Below are 17,953 nucleotides of genomic sequence, written 5' to 3' on the forward strand. Positions count from 1 at the left end.
TCCGTTCCAGTTTCTCCTAGTTCGCAGTGGAAAAAGGACAGTAAGCCTGACTCCTCGTCATCGTTCACGCGTCTCGTCCTCTCAATTTCGGCTAAGAAAGCTATCAAGAAAGTTAACGCTTGGCTTTTGGAGAAGAGGGAACAGGGGTGAAAAATGTTTTTGTCTTCCCCCTTCGAGACTTTCGTCAAGGAGCCGTGTCTGGTATGACACTGGAGAAGTTTTTTCCCTGGGTGTGACTGCCTCCGTTCAGGGAGACTTTTCTAGTCTCGCGGACTCTTCCCGCAGAGCAGCCCTTAATACTGCTAAGATTTTCTTTTCAACAAATGAACTGGAGCATCTTTGCAAGAGTGTTTTCCGTGTTTTCGAAGTTGTTAGCTTCCTGGATTGGGCCATTGCTTCGCTGGCCAGGAAAGTCAAGTCATTTGGACTTTCGGAGGAGCAGTTGAAGGATTTTGCCTCGGTACTGGATTGTATCGATAAAGGCATCTGTGATGGAGCTTCGGAGCTCGCTGCCATTTTCGCCTCTGGAGTGTTGAAGAAGAGACAGCTTTGGTGCTCCTTCTTGTCGAAAGGGGTTTCATCGAACCAGAAGTCTGCCTTGCTCTTCTCTCCTTTGGACAAGAAACACCTTTTTCCGCAAGAGATTGTGAGCGAGATCGCTCAATCTTTAACACAGAAAGCGACCCAGGATCTTTTATCACAGTCAGTGAAGAAGCCCAGGAAGATAGCTCCGGTTCTTTCTGCTTCTCGGAGTGCTCCCTCCACGGAAGCTCCTAAACCATTTCGAGGGAGAGCTCCCGTTCGATCTTTCTCCAGGTTTCGTGGGAGAGGTAGAGCCTCTTCTAAAACCACTCCCTCTTCCATCAAGAAGTAGGCCCGTAGTCCTCCACACAGCAGTAGGAGCCAGATTAAACCTTTTCTGACAGACCTGGTTTCATCTCGGAGCGGATCCTTGGACGGTCCAGGTCCTGAAGGAAGGATACACCATTCCGTTCATCAAGTACCCCCCTCTCACAGAATTTCCTGTGAATTTGTCAGCCTACTCGGAGAACTATGAAAAATTTGCTGCCCTCCATCAAGAAGCTCTCGCCTTACTGGCAAAGAGGGCCATAGAGTTAGTGGACTCTCCGCAGGAACCAGGATTTTACAATCGCCTTTTCCTGGTAAAGAAGGCCACGGGGGTTGGAGACCGGTGTTGGATGTCAGTGCCCTGAACGTCTTTGTCCTGAAGACGAAGTTTTCTATGGAAACGACCCAATCGGTATTAGCAGCGCTTCATCCTGGAGATTGGATGGTTTCCATAGACCTTCGGGACGCTTATTTTCATATTCCGATTCATTCGGAATCGAGAAGATTCCTGAGATTTTGTGTTCCAGGGCCGCATTTATCAGTTCAGGGCCCTCTGCTTCGGCCTGTCGACAGCTCCACAAGTGTTCACCAGAGTTCTGTCGTCAGTAGCAAAGTGGCTTCATCTAGACGGGATACGAATATCCATGTATCTAGACGATTGGCTTCTCAGGGCAAGGTCCAGACAGAAGTGTGTGGAGGACCTACAAAAGACTTTAAGGATGACGGAAAGCCTAGGTTTGTTAGTAAACAAGGAAAAGTCATGTCTCACTCCTTCTCAGGAGATAGTTTATTTAGGAGTGAGACTGAATTCAGTTCTTTTTCAGGCTTTTCCGTCTCGCCAAAGGATCGACTCTTGCCTGAACAAAATAGACGAATTTTCTCGTCAGACAAACTTGCTCGGCAAATCAGTGGATGAGCCTTTTAGGAACCTTGGCTTCAATAGAGCATTTGTAAGTCTGGGCAGGCTCAACATGAGACCACTTCAATTTTACTTGAAGCAGAAGTGGCAAAGGAAGAAGTTCCCAGACTCCTTCGTGTTCCCCATCTCGGAAGGAATCAAACAGGACCTACTTTGGTGGAAATCAGAAGGAAGGCTAGAGGGAAGGCTTGTCTCTAAGCCAGTTGAGCCCCAACCTTACGCTTTTGTCAGACGCATCGGACAAAGGGTGGGGAGCTACTCTGGGGAGAAAGGAAGTGTCGGGACTTTGGCAGATTCATCAGAGAAGCTGGCACATAAATCTAAAAGAGTTGAAGGCGATTCATTTGGCTCTAATGCACTTCAAGACAGAGGTAAGAGGGAAAGTAGTGCTGGTTCAAGCAGACAACACCACGGCTCTCTCTTACATCAAAAAACAGGGGGGGACACACTCGTTCTCTCTGTGCGAGGCGGCGAGAGACCTACTCATTTGGGCGAAAGAGAACAAGGTTGTCTTGAGCACAAGATTTATTCAAGGCTCGAGAAGAATGTAAAGGCGGACATTCTCAGCAGGAGAGGACAAGTCCTCGCCACAGAGTGGGACCGTTACATCCTCAAATATGCAAGAAGCTTTGGGGGATTTGGGGATGTCCTCAGTTGGATCTCTTCGCCACAAACAAGACAGCTCGTCTACCACTGTATTGCTCCCCAGTTCCAGACGAGGAGGCATTTACAGTGGATGCCATGCTTCTGGACTGGTCAAATCTGGATCTGTATGCCTTTCCACCTTTCAAAATGATAAGATTAGTTCTGGCAAGTTCAGAGGTCATCAGAACGTCAGGATGACTCTGATAGCCCCCTTTTGGCCGGCCAGGGAATGGTTTCCGGATCTACTACTGCTGTTGACGGACTTTCCGAGAGAGTTACTGTTAAGGAAGGATCTACTCAGACAGCCCCACTTTCAGAGGTTCCATCACAACTTGTCCGCTCTTCGACTAGTCGCATTCAGACTGTCGAGCATCTCCTCAGAAAGAGAGGATTTTCAAAGAGAGCTTCAAGGGCTATTGCTAGACCCAGAAGAGAATCCTCTGATCGAGTGTACCAAGCTAAGTGGGTCCAATTCAGAGCTTGGTGCAAAGAAGAAGGAATTTCGTCTTCTAAGACCTCTATAGCTCAGTTAGCTAACTTCCTTCTTTTTCTTCGTGAGAATAAGAAGCTTTCTACCCAGACGATTAGGGTTATAGAGCTATGTTGTCTTCTGTGTTCAGACATCGAGGATAAGACATTTCTAATAATCAAGACCTCTCAGACCTGATTCGTTCCTTTGATACGACCAAGACCAAAGGAGTCAAGAACAGTAGCTTGGAACCTGGATGTAGTTCTTAAATGGCTGATGTCAGATAGATTCGAACCAATCTCCTCTAGTTCTTTTAGAGATCTGACCAGGAAGACCCTTTTTCTTTGTGCTTTAGCATCAGCTAGAAGAATCAGTGAGCTGCATGCTATTGATAAGAGAGTTGGATTCGCTAAGGGCAATGCCATTTGCTCATCAATGCTGGGGTTTTTGGCTAAGAATGAAAATCCCTCACGTCCTTGGCCTCGTTCTTTCTCTAACAAAGAACATTTCGGAGTTAGTGGGGCCTAATGAGCCTGAATGTCTTCTCTGTCCAGTGAGAGCACTTAGACATTATGTGCAAAGGACCAAAGGTATAAGAGGTAAGAGTGATAACCTGTGGTGTTCAGGGAAAGATCCTTCTCGTCCTCTTTCTAAAAATGCGCTCTCCTTCTTTTTAAGGAATTTGATTCTGAGGCACACGGACAATGTCAGGACTCAGATATCAAATGTGTTTAAAGTCAAAGCTCATGAAATTAGAGCACTGTCTACGTCTATGGCCTTTAGACGTAATCTGTCTTTGAAAGACATTATTAAATCTACATATTGGAGAAGCAATTCTGTCTTTGCATCTCATTATCTGACAGATTTGCAAACCACATATGAAAATTGCAGTACATTGGGGCCATTCATTGTGACTGACACGGTATTGGGTGAGGGAGAGAAGGATGTATCCCATCCTCACTAACTTTTCTCCTTGATTATGTTTTGTATTTTTAAGGTTGTCTGAAGATACAGGGAGTTTTTTTAGTATCTTTCAGTCTTTTAATGTCTGGTGTATTTCTTAAACGGTTGTGGTGATCCCTCGTTTTTCATTGTATTTTGTGGTGATTTGTACTGCGCCCTGAGCAGGGGCATTATAGTCTTGTCCGTTACGGTCACGTCCTCAACGGCAAGTACTTATTATTGTGTCCGACACACGGATCCATATATCCTGTCGGTGCAATAAAGGCCAGCAGACTACAGAGGCAGTAACCACTGAGTCAGCAGTCTTTAAAGGTAAGGAACCTATATCTTCGGATAATTCCAACAGTTGTTATTTTAGCTGCCATTGTCCCACCACCTAAATGTGTCAATCAGCTATATGTAACCACCGGGTAAGTTATATAAGTGAAAATGGACATTTTTATAATAATATAAAGTTTCACTTATACTTACCCGGTGGTTACATAAACAAACGAAAAGCCCGCCCTCCTCCCCTCATATGGACAGGTAGCATGAAACTTCTGATTTTTGGTTGGAATGGTTCCCGGTACCCGGTAGGGGCGGGAAGTTAGAGGGATCACCTGTCAAACCATTAGCGCTACCGCGAATTTCAAATTCTGCCGTGACGTCAGGAGACGGACAGCTATATGTAACACCGGGTAAGTATAAGTGAAACTTTATATTATTATAAAAATGTCATTTTTATGCCCAGTATTTTTCATTAAAATACTTTTTCTCCACTATTATTACAGTCGAGTTTCATCCATGTTGCTGATGCATGATAATTTATTGTCATTAGCAGTGTGAGCAGTTTTCTCAGCTTTAGGTACAACTGCAGCTTAAATTTAGCAGTGTCTTTCCTTGCTGATATTTCCTCCATAGCAAATAAAGGTAAAATATAAAAATATATCTGTCCTATTCTACTTAATGTTACTTGTAACAACTACGGTAATTTTTTATTGTCATACAATGGCTGAAATGTAAGCAAAACCGCTGTTGTTGTCTGATTCAGTTGTTTGAAGCAAAACAACAGTTTTCATAGAGTTGTTTATGGCTGTACAAAAGCAAGGAAAGATACTACGTACTAAATTTAAGCTGCAGTTGTAGCTGAAGCTGAGAAAACAATACTTTTATCATTCTCTCTTACTTTTTCATCTTATTTACTTAGAAGATAAGATGAATAAAGAGATGGAGGAAAAGAGGTCAGGAAGTGCCACTAGGAAGAGGAAGACTATATCAATGTTCATTGAATCTTGCATTAACAATTTTTATAACTACTGCGCAGACCAAAGTAAAGGATGAGGCAAATTAAATTCCACAGTTTTATTAATGAGTTATTACATATAGGGTCAAATATCTGGCTGTGACACAGTGTAAGATGTAGTTAACCAGTTTAGGGCACTGTAAGGTAGATGATGGAACCCGTAGACTTGAATTTCAGTTATCTGTAGGTTTCAGTTACCGTCAAGTCCCCAGGAACGGAACCGTCGCCAATAACCAGTGGCTGCCTGTACTACCATTCTGACAGATTGATATACATTCTTAATGATAAGCCACTCCTCATTAATTATTGGCTCCCCCTCAGGTATCAGATATGCTTTCTGGGACTGAGAGTTGTCTCATTATTCAGTTGCAAACCCCTTCTAGTGTTCAGCGTTAATTTGGCAATATTGCAACATTTTGGTGATCACTGCCAGGATCTGCTCATCTTTAGTGCCTTACATTCATCAGTGTTCATTATCTGTTTAGGACAATAGCTGTGATGTATTTGGTTTCTGTGATAGACATGTTCTTATATTTTAAAAGAGTGTTTCTAGTTACCAATTTATTTGTGGTATGTAAACTAAAATACTTCACCCCGTTTTCATTGACAGTCTTTCCTGGTGTTTCTTGCCCTTTACATCATTCATAGTGTCATGGATTCTACCAAATTTGCAAATTTGTTTTTATTTTTCCAACAGAAATTATATATATATACTATAACATTTTGCTGTTCTGTATAAAATTCATCTTACTGTTTTGGAGAGTTCATTGTTTTGATGCATAGCTCATTGCAATACAGCCAGGTATTCATATTGCGCTGTTTTGACTTGCATCTCTACAACATTAATCTAAAGCTTTCTATTCCTCAGACAGTCAATGCCTTTTCAGCATTTGGTGTCAAGATCATGTCTATTCTTATACCAAGTCCACCTGCTTGTCATAAATAGATATACTACACACTCCCCCTTCCAATTTCTCTTTTCCCATTTCTTTTCATTGTGATTCACACACAGCTAAGATATCCAATTCATATCTCTTGAATTCCTTTTCCACTTGTTCTATCTCTCCCATTTTGTATATGGTTCCAATTTCTTATCTTCAGTTTATCTTTGGTACCTACAGGTATTTAGCACCCCCATATGCCCAGGAGCACGAGGCCACACCTTAATTGTGCCTTACCATTTACAGCTTAATTAGCAATACTGTTAACTTTTATTATTATGTATTATGATTATACTATGAAAGCTGCAACCTAGTTGGAAGAACAGAATATTGTATGCTCAGTGAGTATTGTTACTCATTAGGGTCAAACAAGCAACAACATATAATGACTTCAGTCAATTACAGAAATTACTAATTACCAGATTCGTTTAAGAGAACTCAGACCCTTTCTCTACATAAAGAATTCATTGCGTTGTGTTACAGACATGAAAGGATATATGTACTATATTCTATTGTGTTTTGCCCCCGAATTATTACTTACTAGTTTAACATGAAGTTGTTGCCGAGTTCGGATTACAATAGGCACGGGTAAACCACGATATACTAATGGCGCGAAAAAAAGTAAATTTAATGTTCCTTGCGGCACCTCACAATGAGAAAAGGAAACGGGTTAACCACGTCTGGTTATGTAGGCAGGATACCGCATACTAATTTAAAGAAACACACAAAAACAAAAGGAGACAACAAGGTTATGGAGGGCAGGCATTATCCAGCAAAACATCAACACAACATAGTTAATAGCAAGAAAACACTGCATAAATGTCCTACAGACATTTATGCAACACCAAATATACTGCCGACATATCCTGGTCACGGCACCAAATATTGTTACTCATTAAGGGTCAAAACAAGCAAACAACATATAATGACTTCAGTCACAATTACAGAAATTACTAATTACCAGATTCGTTTAAGAGAAACTCAGACCCTTTCTCTACATAAAGAATTCATTGCGTTGTGTACAGACATGAAAGGACATATGTACTATATTCTATTGTGTTTGCCCCGAATTATTACTTACTAGTTTAACATGAAGTTGTTGCCGAGTTCGGATTACAATAGGCACGGGTAGTAAACCACGATACCACTAATATATATTCAATTTTACCCAGTCACACGGAATCCCACGCACAGATATGCATATCCCTAGCGATTTATCCCAGTCAAGGCAAATTAAATTAATATTATCATATAATACTCATCCAAACTTCGGTTGATTAATCCATCCACTTCAATAAATGCTGGAAGGAACGACATCGTTAATCGAAGTGAAATCCTTTTCACTCTGATTAAGTTCTCCTGTTACCAACCCACTCTACCAGTACCAATGTTGAGAAGCGACTGACTCTGTTCCCTTTGCTCACCTCTGTCGTGAAAATAATATGTTCGCTCTCTTACTCAAACACACGACTTCGGCCTCGTTCGCTCACGACAAAATTAACAACAAAACGAACGAAGACACCAAACCAACACGAACCGAACGAAACTATCAAACAACTTACATCGCATTGTTAACCAATTATACAAACCATTCACAAGACAATATTCCTTGGTAACAACGCTTATTACAATTAAATATAAATAATCATTCATTTGTACACAAACCTGCACATTTCCACTTAACGCTATGTAATATAAAGGAACATTTTCCATATACAACATGAACATAGATATTCAATAAAAATTGATTTTCCATGTCGTTATTGTAAGTAACGACAGTGAGTCCTGAAAGCAAAGCTAGCCTGAAGTGGAAACAGAGAGATATATATGTGTGGAGTAAACTACATAAAAGAAATTACAGAGATTCAAGTCTGAATCAATCTAGGGAATGAGGTTCATTAACTACAGCACTGTTTTTACAAGGTTGTTTTTATCAATACCAGTATCTGATATATATTTGGCAATGTGTGTATGTATGTTTGTATGTTTGGTATGGGTGCCCTGGCCGTCGGTCTGACGGGACTGAGATTCGGAACGGAGATGGGTTTCCACCCCGGAAGGTCGAGACCTAAGTTTGGGAGCCTGGGGTCCCAAAATTTCTACTTCCCCCCTTCCAAAGGGTGAGAAGGGATTCCGTGAAACAGCTGGTTCTGCCCATGAAATGGTGCTGGCTATGTCCGTAGACTTGGTTACTTTACAAATTTCTGTATACATATGACTTATCATTTAGAAAAGAATACTATAGGGTAAACATCAAGGACATCAAAGTGGTTTTAGAAGGGGGTTGACAGAGAGAGAAAATTAGAGAGAGAGGAGGAGAGAAAGGAGAAGAGAGAGAGAGAGAGAAAAAAAAAAAAATTATAAAAAAAAAAAAGATATATATATTATATATAGTATATATAGATATATTATAAACTACATATATAGATATAGATAGATATATATATTACAAATAATATAATATAACAGAGATATTATATATAGATAATATTATATATATATATGGATATATAAACATACGATATATGTATATATAATTAATATATATATATATATATATATATATATATATATATATATATATATATTTATATATATTATATATATATTATATATATATATATATCATATATATATACATATATATATATATACTATATATATATATATATATATTTTATATATATATATGGTTATATATATATATATATATATATTCTATATATATATATATATATATATATGCTCTGGGTTACACGGACCAATCTAGCTGGGACCCGCCCGTAAGGCGGGTAAGCAGCTAGTACATCATATAATTAATACCATTCCTGCCGTAAGTTACTGTAGGATTACTTTGTTGGTTCTGCTTATTTTTACATGAAATTTTATATTGTAAGAGTAGTAAATATAGCAGCTTTTGGGTATTCCTTGTTTTGAAAGTTTATTGATGCTTTTAAGAAATATACTGACAGGTGGAAGCAAACTTGGCATTCGTTTTGTAATTTTGTTTATTCATTGTTTCAGACATCCTCCTGATAGGAAAGAATCAGCAAGTGCCAAGTTTATGGAAATACAAGAAGCTTATGACAAGCTTTCTACCATCAAGAACCGTAGGCTAAGAAAAAACAAGTTATCTGATGCCGATCAAATCTGAGAAAACTATATGACTCAGAATGTATAGTGCTTAACCGTTATGACTTGGTGTCATCCATGAGTAAGAGAAGTTAGAGCTGAATAAATGTTATAGTACCACAGTTTTTTGAAGTGTGTTGAGCTACAGTATATGGGCTTTGGTGTGGTTTATAATAGTGAAATATTTTTATAAGACTAGGAGAATTTTTTTTTAATTTTATACTTTTTCTGACCTGGTCTGTGGTGAGCTTTGACCATGTTGCATTACTAATTGCACACAAAATGAAGTAGAATGATATGTAATTGAAAAAGTAGTGCTGATATTTTCTTGGTAAAGTAGTGAAAATACTTACAGAATACATACCTTGTTATGTGTGCAATGAACAGATCATACAGCATTTTGCATTACCATAATAATAAAGTTTCCAGTTTAGATTTATATAATTAATTCTTCATATCCTGAGCATTGGAAGTGTCAATTTTTAAGTTTTAAACTAAGGTAATTTTTGTTATTAAGATATGGTTTATCCTTGTGGGTCACCTATGTTGGGGATTCATACTACATTGCTGGTTGTGAATGAGCAGCTTGTTTAGAAATTGACAGTGGGTATGTTGAGTGAAATAATTGAAATGCATGGTTATTGAATGCCAGTTAGTCTTAAGTTACTGTATAAATTGAGTCCCTAGTGGTTGTGAATTATTTCTATTGTACTGGACTCAAAAAGAATTGTGTACTTACTGCAGCTTGATGGCTAACTATTGAGTTTTGTTGTCTGAGGCTGTAGTTGAGAAATAGATTACTTTTTGCAGCCAATGCCAAAATGGTTATGTAGAGGTAAAGAGTATTGATTTCTTAAATGTATTTATTTTAAAATTTGTTAGGGTATTTAAAAGCAGGATTGTGACATGAGAGACAGTTTCATGTGGTGCTTATATGGAATACATATCTATCTATTCCAAGATTTATGGAATGGTTTTACAATCATGGCAGTAATGTGGCTATTATGGCTGTTTAAGTCAACTTAGCTGACACCAGTTGTAAATCTAATGCTAAACTTCTGCTAATAGAAGGATAAGTTTCTCAATACTGTGTATTTGGTTTTATAGGCTCAGTTAGCAAACAGATGTATGAATTGCATTACCATACAAATTTAAAGTTAGATGTTTTGCCTAAATTTAAAAGGCCTAGGAAGAGGTTTATGAATACTTGTAGCATGCTTGCTCTCTCTGTTGAAATTCTGCAGAGAGAGTGAATTATAGTAGTATATTTTATGGCATAAAGGACACACACACAGATAAATAAGACTACTATCCCATTTTACTAAGGAATTGTTTAGGCAATTAAATCTACTGTAGAAGCCAAATGCTTAGATTTACTTGAGCTTTCATTTTCAGGATTGTTTATTGTAAATTATATCATTTTTACATGGAAATGTTTTCCAGGTTTTGATATTTTTACCTTGTTTTTAAAACCAAATCAATGCAATTTGCATAATGTTATCCAATATTAAGTGTATCTAGTAGGTGTTGGGTGAAAAAAACAATATTTACATTACTTCCTTATGTTCTATAATCTTGAAAATTAGAAATTTAAACTTCTATGTGGCAATTAAAGGGAATTCATATGCCACATTTTGTATTGGTGTGATAAGTTGAAGGTTTCAGTTGCAGTGTATGTTTGGTAAATACTAATGGGAAAGTATACGATAAAAATATTTAAGTAGCTTAACCAGAATAATAAGCTAATTTATAAAGCACTCGCAGGGCCAACCTGGCCATAGATTTGAGGCACGACTGGCTTCTTCACTGATATTATATTGATTTCATCGTTATCTGAAAGAATAAGTTGAACTTTGCAAAAAATCTGTTTATGCTAGTTAGGTATGATAATTTTAGAATAGTATCTAAATAAAACATTCATGTTTATCTGTTATATTGATTCGAGTTGGGATGCAACAAATTTAGGTGTCTGCCTTTTGCATTCAATATACGTACTGGGTTATTATTATTAGAATTTTTTTACATGTGTCCTGTATGCCATGTTCTAGACTACGGAAATTGCATACTGATCTGAAAATTAATAGAATTTATGTTTAAATGTCATCTACTTAAAGGAAAATTTACATCCTGTCTATTATTGGGCATTTTTCAGGGGCATCATGTGTTTAGGTAGAGGACATTACAGTTTTTTGTACAATGTACCTACTTTTTATGTGTTTGTGTGACAATTAAGACTTTGAAAAGAAAGAACCATATTCATGATTTTGCTCTGACATATACGCCATTATTTCTTGAATGCATCAACTTCATATTTTTGGAGTTGAGTACTGTGTAATGAATTTTGTCTGTAAATATAGTAATGGAGAAGTGCCTTTTTTGTATTTTGGTAATTTATGCCCTTAGGGAACACTAGACTTACTAGCAGTTTAACCTTAAGTAAACACATTAAATTTGTAAAGTAATACGCACACGTAAATTGTGAAGTAATACGCACAGTAAATATATACTCGCACAGGTGTTCACCACATTTGTTGTATAATTTTGTATACATAGTTTTACAAGTTTCTCAGTGCTGAGCACATATGCCAGTATGTGGCACAACTTTTTTCCTTAAACTTTTCTCAAAAATATCTAAAAATTAGATATTTGAAACTGCACAAAGGAAGTGTATGCAGTAACCATGGCTGCTAATGAAGTCTTTATAAGGAATTTGTTGTAGGGATTTCCAGTGAAATCAAATATTACCGAAAAGTGGTGTCTAGATTCTATGTTGATTATATTGAGGTTTTTGTTTGATGGTCCTTATGTAAAACTCCAATTTAACATTCATTTGTGTTATGAAACCTATGGATGATCCATACAGCGCTTACTTTATGAAATTACAATTTTAAGATAAGGTTAACCTTGTTGCTCTTGCCATAGAATTCTCTTATTTTAATGTATGGTAATTAATAAGATTATCTGGGTCCAGAATTAAATTGTGCAGATGTTACCTGAGTGCAATCTTGACATTCCATTTCTTAGTCTAATATGAATGAATATTACGTTGAAAACGAAGGATTTACTACTTTTCATGTTCATAAGATGTTCTCTAATATAATTGTCCAGAAATATTCAGGCAGTTAACCTAAAAGGACAAAGTAAGCTGCCAGTTTTATTATTTCAAGGCTTCATGAGTGTGTTTCTATTTAAGTGTCCGTACATCAAGCTGGTCTTATTCAAATATGTATGTATGCATTGTTAGTCTGTTAAAGAAACTATCCATGTGATATTTTACCAGTTCCAGTTTAGGTATGAAGAGCAATCTTGAGTAATTAAGAGTAGTACATACTATTATTACCAGTAGTTTAAGGAAGGAGTAATGGGAGGGTTGCAGAACATTTACAACCCCTGGAACATTTTTTATGATGAGCTGTTTTTTTTTTTTTTTTTCTTTCTATGAAAAATCTTGCTGTGTACATGGATTTGAAAAACGTTTATTTGTGCTTTTATCTCAAGAATGTTTGCCATTTATTTTCTATTTAGTTTTGGGCATGATTTTTGGAGGGACAATACTCAAGATATTAAATGGAACTCAAAAAGAAAATATTGTAATCTGTGTTGTGGTTTTAGCTTTAAGAATAATACTCAGTCTCATGCAGAGTTGAAGGATTTTTTTTTTATAGTTTTAGTTAGCAAGCATAGTACTAGTGTACATCTTTATTGCAAATATAATGAAACTGATATTAGAATTAACAGTAAGATGGTCAGTCAGCCCTCATTTTGCTGGGGGATTTGGTTGCAGAACCCCTGCATGAGTGAGGAATAGTCCAGATTCAAAACGATACATAAAATACGTTCCATGATTTGCATACACGTACAGTACATAACCTAGGCATATTGTCTATACAGCACATATTGTATTTAAAATAATTTTTAGATTATTTGTGCTGTAATGTAAATGCCATGTAAATACGTACAATTATTTTATTGTTTAAGGAATGATAACCAAACAAATAGTATACATGTCCAATGCAGATGCGTAAACAACAACCTGACATTTTGCTTTATTCACATTTAAATATTTTTCCTATTGGCGTGGTAGCAAGAATTAATTATAGAACAGAAAAAAATTACTATAAGGAATGAATCTCTCTCTCTCTCTCTACACTCTCCTCTTCTCTCTCTCTCTCTATCTCTCTATCTCTCTCTCTCTCTCTCTCTCTCAAACTAGCTAACGCTAACCCAAGCATTATCTTATAAACAGGCAGGTATGTCTAGTTTTATTTCCAATCTCTCTCTCTCGTCTCTCTCTCTCTCTCTCTCTCTCTCTCTCTCTCTCTCTCTCTCTCTCTCTCTCTCTCTCTCTCAAACTAGCTAACCCAGGCATTATCTATTATACAGGCAGCATATGTATAGTTTTATTTCCAATTTATCTCTCTCTCTCTCTCTCTCAAAAATCTTCTCTCTCTCGTCTCTATCTCATCTCTCTCTCTCTCTCTCTCTCTCAACTAGCTAACCCAAGCATTATCTGTTATACAGCAGTATATGTATAAGTTTTATTTCCAATTTATCTCTCTCTCTCTCTCTCTTCTCTCTCTCTCTCTCTCTCTCTCAAACTAGCTAACCCGAGGCATTATCTATTATACAGGCAGCTATGTATAGTTTTATTCCAATTTATCTCTCTCTCTCTCTCTCTCTCACTCCTCTCGTCAGCTCTCTCTCTCTCTCTCTCTCTCTCTCTCTCTCTCTCTCTCTCTCTCTCTCTCTCTCTCTCTCTCAACTAGCTAACCCAAGCATTATCTGTTATACAGGCAGTATATGTATAGTTTTATTTCCATTTATCTCTCTCTCTCTCTCTCTCTCTTCTCTCTCTCACGTCTTCTCCTCTCTCTCTCTCTCTCTCTCTCAACTAGCTAACCCAGGCATTATTCTATTATACAGGCAGCATATGTATAGTTTTATTTCCAATTTATCTCTCTCTCTCTCTCTCTCTCTCTCTCTCTCTCAACTAGCTAACCCAAGCATTACTGTTATACAGCATATATGTATAGTTTTTATTTCCAATTTTTATCTCTCTCTCTCTCTCTCTCTCTCTCATCTCTCTCCTCTCTCGCTCTCTCTCTCTCTGCTCTCCTCTCTCTCTCTCTCTCAAACTAGCTAACCCAGGCATTATCTATTATACAGGCAGCATATGTATAGTTTTATTTCCAGTTTCAAGCCATGGTTATCTAATAGAATATGGGAAGACAACATGTGTATTTTCATGAATTGTAGGATGCATAATACAGTACTAGTTCTTTTTTCAGATTTGGCTATATTACAGCATATTTCAAGTCCGGTAGCAAAAATTTAATCCTAATGGTTTTATGTATCAAAGATGAAATATTTTTCTGGGCTCAGCCGTGTCGCTCCGTGAAATGTGTCCTCTTTAGCACTATAAAATCCCTTTTGTATTCTTTATGTTTATGGTATTTGCAGCCAATTTAAATTTTAGGGTTGAGCTTTATTTTTTAAATATTTGTCAAGCACGTTTTCATATTTGGACATCCAACCATAATCTTGTTAAACTATATAATGATTATAATAATAACGAAAGTACGCTCCTGGGTTGTTTTTTTCAATTCCATTCATCTATCAAGGACAAAATATAGCATGAAAATAACTTTACTTTAATTTTGATAGTCATAACTTTAATTTTGACAGTCAATCCACTAGTGGGCTTTGTTTATTTTTGTGCAATGGGGTCATTTTGTCTGAAAAGCAAAACAACAAAGTCAAGGTGACAAGATAAAATTAGTTACAACAGACATAGCTATACTTGAAAAATGTAAAAAAATCTAGCAATAGATTTTAAATTTTTTTTACCTTGTGGAACTTTCAGCAAAAGAATATGTAATGCTAACAATGCTGTTTGATATTTGACTTTTTTTCTGCTGGTGATGTCAGAATCTCAATGGTTAGGAATGTAACATCCTGAGAATCTCAGAAGAGGTAAGTACTGTATCTAGATGTTTAGTTATTAATCGAGAGCATCTAGTAGTGTTAAAGTAAATATGTATAGCTTCTGATTGTGAATGTATACTTTATTGTACAAGAAGACCACTAAATAGGAATACAAGAATTTAAAGTAATCCTATGGAAATAGCTGTGCTAGTAACTGGAGTGTTGGCAAATATAATCCTTCTAGGAGGGAGGTCACTGGCCCAAATTGCATTCAGATTCAGTGATTCTGCATTTGCTTATCAAGCAAGAACTCAAGCTCAAGGCTCCTCTGGTCATAATTTCCTATTCCAATGCTTTATCTATTTGACTTAATAACTCATGGCAATTACAGTAGTACCTCAAGATACAAAAGGCTCAACTTACGAAAAACTCGAGATACGAAAGCCAATGCGAAAAATTTTACTGCTCTACATACAAAAAGTTTTCAAGATACGAAAGGTTTCTGAAAGTCCGAGATTCGCCCGGATAACAATTTTGAAACGCGCAGCGCGCCGCCATCTAAGTACTAGTTGACTCGCCACCATCCTCCTGCTCTCCCATTGGTTCCTGATGCTAGCCAAGCCATGAAATCCTTCTCTTCTATTGGACAGCATCCCTCCCATCATGCATCTTATACGTATACGTGGTGGCGTACCTATCTCGGCCTCTTCGTACCAACATCTCTATCGTACGCACACAGCATTCGTTCGGTCCAACGATTTCGTTTAGTAACGTAAATTCGTTAGTGATTTCGTTGTAGTATACTATCGTGTTGTGCGGAAACTTTATTGTGTTACTTATACATAAATTACGTACAAGATAACGTAGTCATGGGTCCCAAGAAAGTTGAAATTCACGGAAAGAAGCGCATGCTCTCTTTGGAGACAAAGATGGAGATCATCAAGAAGTACGAAGCTGGTATGCGATTGAGTGTGATCGCATCGCAAAGGAATACGGCCGTAATCCGTCGACAATAGGCACCATCCTTAAACAGAAGGATGCCATCAAAGCAGCTACACCGTCGAGGGGCATCACTATTTTGTCCAGCAAGAGGACCCACGTGCACGACGAGATGGAACGGCTGCTCCTCGTCTGGATAAAAGACAAAGAAATCGTTGGCGATATGGTAACGGAGACAGCAATCGCCCACAAGGCCAGCGCTATTTTCAGCGATATGATTGCGCTGGCGGAAGACGACAGAGGGGAAGGGACTTCAACGCAAACCCCAGAGTTCAAGGCTTCGCATGGCTGGTTCGAGAAATTTCGTAAACGAACTGGCATCCATTCGGTGGTGCGTCATGGGGAGGCTGCCAGCTCGGACACGAAAGCGGCCGAAGCATTTAGGAAGACTTTCAACGAGATGATGACCAAGGAAGGCTACAGTTCTCAGCAAGTCTTCAATTGTGATGAGACTGGCCTTTTTTGGAAAAAAATGCCTCGTCGGACGTACATCATGGAGGAAGAGAAGAAGCTACCCGGGCATAAGCCTATGAAAGACAGGCTTACGCTCGCACTTTGTTCAAACGCCAGTGGAGATTGCAAAGTGAAGCCCCTACTGGTGTATCATTCCGAGACTCCTCGAGCCTTCAAGGCCCACAAAGTGCTGAAGGAGAAGCTTCCAGTGATGTGGAGGGCTAATGAAAAAGCCTGGGTAACGAGGCTTTTGTTCACCGAGTGGGTAAATCTGTGTTTCGGCCCGACAGTGAAGAAATTTTTGGAAGAGAAGCGCCTCCCCCTGAAATGTCTGCTGGTGTTGGACAATGCCCCTCCCCACCCTCCTGGCCTCGAGGAAGATATCCTAGCGGAGTATTCCTTTGTCAAGATTCTTTTCCTTCCGCCCAACACCACCCCTCTCCTCCAGCCCATGGACCAGCAAGTGATAGTGAACTTTGAGAAGCTGTACACGAAACATCTTTTCAAGAGATGTTTCGACATCACCGATACCACAAACCTCACCTTGCGTCAATTTTGGAAGGAGCATTTCGACATCGTTATTTGCATCCGACTCATCGACCAAGCTTGGCAGGAGGTTTCGAGGCGAACCTTGAATTCCTCTTGGAGGAAACTCTGGCCTGATGCCGTATCCGCCCGAGACTTCGAGGGATTCGACGTGGGCGAAGCTGGTGCTGCAGAGTCAGAAACAGTTGACGATCCCGAAAATGTTTTGGAACCAGATCTTGACGAGATCGTTGCACTCAGCAAGTCCATGGGGCTGGTCGTCGACGAGGACGACATCAACGACCTTCTCGAGGAGCACCAAGAGGAGCTTACGACGGATGACCTGAAGGAGTTGGAGGCCATGCAACATAACGTCGTTCAAGAGGAGTTCTCTAGCAGCGGCAAGGAAGAGGAGGAGGAGCCTATGACAACGGCAGAAATTAAGGATATTCTAGGCGCTTTTCATAAAGTGCAATCGTTTATCGAAAAAAGACACCCCGAAAAGGCTCACACAGGTCGTATGCTTGCGCAGTTCGATGACGTTTGCCTGAGTCGTTTCAGGAACATTGTGAAAAGTAGGCAGAAGCAATCTTCCTTGGATCGTTATTTTTTAAAGAGGCCTTCAGCATTAGCAGGAGTAAGCAAAAAGGAAGAACCAAGTGATAAAAAACAGAAAGTTGAAAGCAAAAAGGAAGAACCAAGTGATGAAAAACAGAACATTGAAAGTGGTGATGAAGTTGAAAAAGTAAAAAAAAAGTTAAAAATAAAAAAAAAATAAAAAAATTTAATTTGTAGATTTTTGTAAGTTAAGTGTTACAGTTTTGTTAATGTGTTTCATAAATTTTAGTTTT

General features: G+C 38.3%; 1 protein-coding gene across 5 annotated transcripts in view; it reads left to right on the forward strand.

Annotated features, from left to right (window-relative positions):
• The window catches only part of LOC135212640 (dnaJ homolog subfamily C member 22-like), a 78,659-nt gene extending 65,319 nt beyond the window's left edge, over nucleotides 1-13,340 (forward strand). For all 5 annotated transcript variants that reach the window (XM_064246239.1, XM_064246236.1, XM_064246235.1 and 2 more), the window contains one exon: nucleotides 9,093-13,340. In XM_064246239.1, the coding sequence (XP_064102309.1) occupies nucleotides 9,093-9,222 (130 nt within the window). In that variant the 3' untranslated portion in view covers nucleotides 9,223-13,340. The remainder of the gene's footprint in view (nucleotides 1-9,092) is intronic.
• The last annotated feature ends 4,613 nt before the right edge of the window (nucleotides 13,341-17,953 follow it).

The sequence above is a fragment of the Macrobrachium nipponense genome, chromosome 41, assembly GCF_015104395.2.
Source record: "Macrobrachium nipponense isolate FS-2020 chromosome 41, ASM1510439v2, whole genome shotgun sequence".
Taxonomy (NCBI): Eukaryota; Metazoa; Arthropoda; class Malacostraca; order Decapoda; family Palaemonidae; genus Macrobrachium; species Macrobrachium nipponense.